The sequence below is a fragment of the Loa loa genome (assembly GCF_000183805.2).
Source record: "Loa loa unplaced genomic scaffold supercont3.79, whole genome shotgun sequence".
In the NCBI taxonomy this organism is placed as follows: Eukaryota; Metazoa; Nematoda; class Chromadorea; order Rhabditida; family Onchocercidae; genus Loa; species Loa loa.
The window spans coordinates 89,299-96,680 of NW_018108259.1; the positions used below are offsets into that span (position 1 = coordinate 89,299).

General features: G+C 29.1%; 1 protein-coding gene across 1 annotated transcript in view; it reads left to right on the forward strand.

The window, feature by feature from the left end:
- The first annotated feature begins 1,840 nt into the window (after nt 1-1,840).
- Nucleotides 1,841-7,382, forward strand: part of LOAG_17464 (glycerol-3-phosphate dehydrogenase) — a 6,929-nt gene continuing 1,387 nt past the window's right edge. The window contains exons 1-12 of the mRNA XM_020450125.1: nt 1,841-2,034; nt 2,310-2,387; nt 2,689-2,773; nt 3,354-3,576; nt 4,180-4,343; nt 4,687-4,829; nt 5,090-5,241; nt 5,460-5,653; nt 5,780-5,914; nt 6,119-6,297; nt 6,458-6,589; nt 6,832-6,990. Of these exons, the coding sequence (XP_020306242.1) occupies nt 1,891-2,034; nt 2,310-2,387; nt 2,689-2,773; nt 3,354-3,576; nt 4,180-4,343; nt 4,687-4,829; nt 5,090-5,241; nt 5,460-5,653; nt 5,780-5,914; nt 6,119-6,297; nt 6,458-6,589; nt 6,832-6,990 (1,788 nt within the window). The 5' untranslated portion in view covers nt 1,841-1,890. The remainder of the gene's footprint in view (nt 2,035-2,309; nt 2,388-2,688; nt 2,774-3,353; nt 3,577-4,179; nt 4,344-4,686; nt 4,830-5,089; nt 5,242-5,459; nt 5,654-5,779; nt 5,915-6,118; nt 6,298-6,457; nt 6,590-6,831; nt 6,991-7,382) is intronic.

A 7,382-nucleotide genomic window follows, 5' to 3' on the forward strand; every position in this document is an offset into this window, starting at 1 on the left:
TACTACTACTACTACTCTCTCTCCTCCTCTCTCTCTCTCTCTCTCTATATATATATATATATATATATATATATATACATATATATATATATGTACATATATATATACATATTGGATTTAAGTTATTTAAAAACTTCCAATATCAGTATTTCATTATTTAAGCATTTTCACTATCTTTCGTATATTTTCAGATTTTTCATCACTTTATAGCTGCTTTAGTTTTTCCAATAATTTTTCATTTTTCAACTTTTTTTTTTGTTTTTTTTCTCTTTTCTCATCTTGTTTTTCATTTTCTTTCTTATTTTTCAATCTTTTTTTTTCGTCTTTTTCCTCTTTCCAATACTATACGATGTAATTCTAGCTCATTTCATACAAAATTTCCAAAAATATTTTATTTTTTCCACATTTTTTATTCTTCATTCTTTTTCTAAACAAATATTTTATTGTTTTTCGAAAATATTCGGGCATTTTTTTTTCGATGACTTTCTTTTCGATGACTTTTTTTTTCGGTGACTTTTTTTTCGATGACTTTTTTTTTCGGTGATTTTTTTTTTGTTGACTTTTTTTCGTTGACTTTTTTTCGACGATTTTTTTTCGATTCGATGACTTTATCATTTCTCAATATTTTATTATTTTCAAAAATTTTATCATTATTATTATTTTCTCTTTTCATTGTGGAATTATTTTTTGAAATATTTTATTTGCTATTTAATATGTCGCTTTATTTCTAATTTTAGCCTTTCAAGAAACAAAATTTTATATTAATTATTTATTTAATTTTCGGTTTTTTCAATTTCAAACACTTTTACAGAATTTAAAATTAGAAACAGATAATGAATAAATTGTTGCCAATTATCTTTCACATGATATGCATACATCATACAAATATTTAGAGTTGTAAGAAAATTGCCAAATGATTTTGGCTACGGTAATTGCATCATTAATTATGTCAGAAGTAGAATGATAAAAAGGAGAAGAAAATTTCAAGTTCAACTAAATCGACCCTACTTTTTCTTTCTTTCCTTTTACTCTCTACCTTTCGTTTTTTTACTTCCGCATTTATAGGTTCTTTAATTTTTGATTTTTGATTTTTAATTTTAACAACATTTAATAGATGAAAGATTATGAAAATTTTTACGCCCAATAAATGGAGCCAAAAATTGTGATTTAATTTTAAAATTGTTTAATTTAGAAGTATCGATCAGTGTTTGATTATTGTACTTTTCCGTTTATTTACAATGAATGAATCATTTGTAGATATATCAATTGGAAATTTGCTGTTTTTATGCATTTTCCATACAGTATTACTTTTGTTATATTGTATAAGCAATGATTCAATCATTGAAATATGAGCAGTCATCCGGAATCGCATTTTAGTTTTCCGGAAATTAGACAGTTGCATCTTTGAATATCCGGAACTCATGCTTACATGTATATATAATTTGTGAATTTTCGGTATTTTACGATAATTTCTCTTCGAAATTCATGTTTAAAAAAATCCCTGTTATATGCCATTCGTGAATTTTACCGGAATCGCATCCTTAAATATCCAGAATTCAGTCTTATAAGATAGGTTTTTCTCCCTGAAATCCTTAAAATCTTGAAAAAGTCGAAATACCCTCATGAACCAAAATTGAATATTTCATATAATGTAAATTTAAATTTTCGAATTGAGATTAAATAACCTCCTATGGTACCATCCTGTTCATACTCTAGTTCATACTCTAGCTCATACTATAATATCAAACTGTTAATTTTATGGTATCATTCTATTCATATCTGTACTAATCTATTTAAGAACAAATTTTCAAAAAAAAAGTCTTTAATTTTCAAATTTTTCTTTTAGGTGTGGAGCAATTATAACTGTTCCATTATTACTGGAATAACGTGATGGTATCATGGCATGGCAAAATATTTTCTGGTGCTAATTTACGACGTTTGCTAATTATTGGTGGTAGTGGTGTAGCAGTTACTGCAGCATTTTCATTATTACGATTTGATTTAAATGGTTCAGCTCGTTTTCGTACAGTTTTGGTAATTTTTGCTTAAAAAAAAAAGATCCACATAATTTTTCAAAAATTTAATTTCAAAAAAAATTACTTTCTTTTTTCAACAATTCCTTGTAAAAGGGTTAATTTTTATTCATACACCATTTACTCTGATTGTATTTCAATGATTTTTGGTAATTCTTTTTAACAATTATCATTTTATACTTGTTTAAGTCACATCCTTCAAGTTTTTAATTTTTCAACTATGATTTCAATTATCTTCAATTGTGAATTCCAATTCCACAAAAATGTCCATTACAGGCGGATAATGGAGACATTCACACCCAACTTAACAAACGACTCTCTGGACAATTGCCCACGCGGAAGGATTTAATTAAAGTATATTTTTACGTATGTCATTAACGTATGTCAGCATGTCATTAACGCATCAAAATGACTTAATGATTTTTTCTTTTTCCTTTTAACGAAAGTACAAATGTCATTAGTTTTACAGAAATCATTCACTTTTTTTTTCTTATTTTTATGTGGTATTACTTATTATTGTTGCCACATATTCAATTGACATTGTTGACAAATGATCCAAATGTTTGAGTTAATTATTCTTCCATTAAATTGTAATGAAATATTCTGTTAATTTACTAGTAAGAAAAATTCCATAATTTTTTTTTTCCCTATTTAGTCACTCAAAAACGACAAATTTGATATCCTTATAATTGGTGGTGGTGCAACCGGTGCTGGTGTTGCTTTGGATGCACAAACTCGAGGTATAAATAAATAAATAAATAAGTTTGTAATTGGATAAATGAAATAACTGAAAAATGAAATTAACTTATTTCGTTCTCTTTTTTTGAGAAAGGAAATTCATATTTAAATATTTGAAAACATATGCTACATTATGATCCTATGGCTATCATTTGGTTGGATAGAATGGGTAAGATGATACAATAGGTTAAGTTAACATTAATTTATTTCATTCTTAATTTTGCATATCCACCATCATTTCACATATTCATTTTTTGAAATTTCATTGCGATGAATATAATTTAGTTGATAATACAGGAATAGAAAGGCATTATTTGAGGATAATATATGGGTTTTTAATTTCGAAGAAAACAACTTTTGGCGTACATTAATTATATTGTTACATTCATTTCAATTTTATTTCAGATAACGAAATTCTTTTTGTTTTTTCTCAAGAAAAATTAAATTTTAAGATTTTATTCAAAAATAGATTGTATATCCTAGGTTTTTATTTAAGAATTTTGAAGGAGTCAAAAGTTTTTTTATTCAATAATCATTAAGTGATAACTAAAAATTTTAGAAAAAGACATTGAAAAACTGCAGGTCTCAGAACAGCCTTAGTTGAACTGGATGATTTCTCGAGTGGTACAAGCTCACGAAGTACAAAATTAATACATGGTGGTATACGTTATCTTCAAGCAGCAATATTTGGTTTAGATATTGAACAGTATCGGATGGTTAAGGAAGCTTTATTCGAACGTGCTAATCTCATTCATTGTGCACCTCATCTATCATATCCATTACCGATTATGTTACCTATTTACAAGTAACTGTTCTATGATACATTTTATCGTAATCATCTCAATTACATAATTAGTAGATTTCTGCACGTCTAATTAATATGGATGTATATTCGACAATTGCATCATTTATAATACATATCTAAAACATTTTGAACAATGAAATAGTATCATTAGTAAATATGCAAGGTAGGAAATTGATTAGGATGACAAAAAAAAAGTGTTGCATTTTGTTAACTCTCTGAAATTTGTAGTTGAATTTTGTAGTTGAATTCAAATGGAAATATTGTTAAAATAATTTATATAACATCTTTATGGGAGTAAGTAATTTTAAAAAATATTGGAAAAATACCCATAACGTTCATTGTTAAACCCGAATTTCATCTAATACATATATTGCCTAGAAGTATCGTGTATCGATCATTTTGTCGATCATTCTGGTATCGATAACTCTATCTTGCATGGCTTTTCTACAGTTGACTTGAAGCTTCTCATATGCATATTCTGTCGTGAATCCCTAATTGCCTAACTTTAGCTTGTCAACAATTTGGCTACATCGGGACGTTATAAAGTATTGTTAGTAATGAATTGTATGATTTTGTATCAATTTTGTAGAGTGTTTATTTCAGATTATGGCAAGTACCATATTATTGGTTTGGTGTAAAAGCATATGATATTGTTTCCGGTCGACGGGTATTGAAAAAGTCTTACTATATAAATAAGACGCAAGCACTGGAGCTTTTTCCGATGTTGAAAAAGGAATCATTAGTTGGTGCTTTGATGTATTATGATGGTCAGTTAATTAGACATTTAATTTAGCTGTTTTTTGGAAATTTGTTTCGAATCTTTTTTCAAAATTAGAAAGTTTATATCTGAATACGCTTAATTATCTATTATGAAATTAGTAAATTTAAAATCTTTAAATGAATCTTCACAATTACTTGTGTAAACAGTGTAACATTCAATAGATTCCTTGAATTTACACTTGGAACTTTCATTTTAACTTTGGAAACTCGTCATTATTATTGTTGTTATCGTTATAGGTTTAGATATAGCAATGAATAAAATTTGATACGAAAAAAAATAAGCCTATAAGTTAATTAGCTAATGGAATTTACTAGATTTCCTTAATTTAGGTCAGCATAATGATTCTCGAATGAATATTGCAATAATTTTATCCGCAATACGTCATGGCGCAAAAGCCGTAAATCATGTCAAAGTTAGCAAACTGCTAAAAAATGCAGAAGGTATGGTATGCGGTGCTCATGTTGTTGATACTGTAAGTTATCTAATTAAAACTTCTCGGTTTGAATAATATGAAGCGGAATTCTTAACTCATTGTTATAGATCAAGTTAACCGATATAAGTGAGGTATCAATGCCAAATAAATGCTTTAGGAAGTCATCCAATGGATTTTTCAAGTTTGTACGGTTTTCAAAATAACGTAGAATCGTTATAGTCGATTGTAACATTAGCAGAAAAGATGATTTAGAGGATTTAGAACAATACAACAAATCTAGTTATCAATTTCGCTTTCAGTTAACTGGTGAAGAATGGGATGTAGAAGCTAAGGCTGTGGTGAATGCTACTGGTCCCTTCACTGATTCAGTTCGTTTAATGGCTGATCCGGATACTGCACCGATATGTCAGCCATCAGCTGGTGTCCATATTGTACTTCCTGGATATTATAGGTTAATTAGCTTGAAAATATTGCAAATTAATTATCCAGTTACTTTTCGCAAGATTTGTTATCTCTAATTATTTCAGTAAGCATTTTCCGAATCGATTTATTTCACCTATTCGTTATTGCTACTAATATTATTTTCAAATTATGCTATGTATTGCTTAATAAATTAAATATTTAAATATCACTTAATGATTTAAATGAAGCATTATCAACAAATTTTAGTCCATCTTCGACAGGACTACTTGATCCTTCTACGAGTGATGGTCGTGTGATATTCTTCCTTCCATGGCAGCGTATGACTGTAGCGGGAACAACGGATGCACCAGTACCACTTACTTTTCATCCATCTCCAAGTGATGTTGACATTGAATTCATTCTCCGAGAAATAAGGAATTATCTTTCAAGTGATGTTAGCGGTACGGATTTCTCAGAGTTTTTGTTAAATTTTAGTTTTAAATTTTCAAATTTTAACTCGTAGAACTGTGTTAATTTGGCTAATTTTGTTCCAAGAAATGTTTGAAGTGTTTTGTCTGTGGTTTCAGTTCGCAGAGGTGACGTAATGAGTGCATGGTCAGGTCTAAGGCCACTAGTGAGAGATCCTAATAAAAAAGATACAAAATCATTGGCACGCAACCATGTCATCGAAGTTTCAAAAAGTGGATTGGTGACAATTGCAGGTTTAAAATTTCTCACCATTACTTATCTGATAGCGAATGCACACTATTTCCCAAATGGCTGTACCGTAAATCACATTAGAATCGTGTTGTTTTCACCATTTGTTGAGATGTAACACTCTCTTACGAAATGGTTATCATTTTTGTTGATAAATCTTAGACAGATTAACAAGATTCAAATTCTTCCGCCATTAGTTTGCATTTTAGGCGGAAAATGGACAACATATAGACATATGGCTGAAGAAACAGTCAACAAAGTGGTTGAAGTTGCAAATTTACAACCAGCGCGAAAATGTATCACAGCCGGATTACTACTTGAGGGAGCACATAACTGGGATCCACTATTACATATCCGTCTGGTGCAGGATTATGGTCTCGACGAGGACGTATATTTTTTAACAAATAAATTCTTGTTACTTTTTTGGTTGCACGATAGTAGGGATAGGAGTAAAAAAAATGCTTAGGAAGACTAGGGAATAAGGAAAGTGGAGAAAACTTTTTTCTTAGAAATGTTGATTTGATTGGTTTTTTGGAACTAAATTTCAGGTTGCACGACATTTGGCTTCAACATACGGTGATAAAGCATTCGCAGTTGCCAGAATGTCAAGAATTACAGGAAAACGATGGCCGATTATTGGGCATCGATTGCATTCAGAATTTCCTTATATTGAAGCTGAGGTTTTATCTTCCAAAATTTCCTTTTACAACCATCAGAAGTTATCCTTTTAGTTAGTTATTCATTATGCCGTGTGGCTGTGTAAGGAAAAAAAAAAGCAAAAACTGTTCAGATTCTGCTATTTTTAGACTCCTCATAGTATTAATCGTATGAAACGACGTCGTTAATCAACTAGTTGGCTAGCTATTTTGCTCTAATTTTCGAATTTAGTTGCAAGTGACACTTCAGAAAATTATCATTTCAGGTGAAATATGCGGTGAAAGAATATGCTTGCACTGCTGTTGATGTAATTGCACGACGTTTACGTTTAGCATTTCTAAATACATATGCAGCGTATGAAGTGCTTGATAAGGTTGTCGATATTATGGGTGAAGAACTGAACTGGTCAGCAGCAGAGAAAAAGGTACACATTCCTTTGATAATGAACTAATTTAGCGTTAACAAATGATAAATAAATTGACTAATTAAAAAATGCATATATATGTAATGACATGGTAATTATTCATATTTCAAGGCTTATATTTATAATCCTTTTTGATTTTAACAACAATAACTTGCTAATTTTTTTGTAATAGTCAAAAAACAACCAAATCTTTCTTATATGAAATATTTACCATATCTGCGATTGCTGCCTATCACATCAGAACTGGTCGATTACATGCGAAGTGTTTGACATGTTATGTGAAATTTGTTTGACAATGTTTTATTTTCTACATATATATATATATATATATATATATATATATATATATATATATATATATATATATATATATATTATTATTATTTATTATT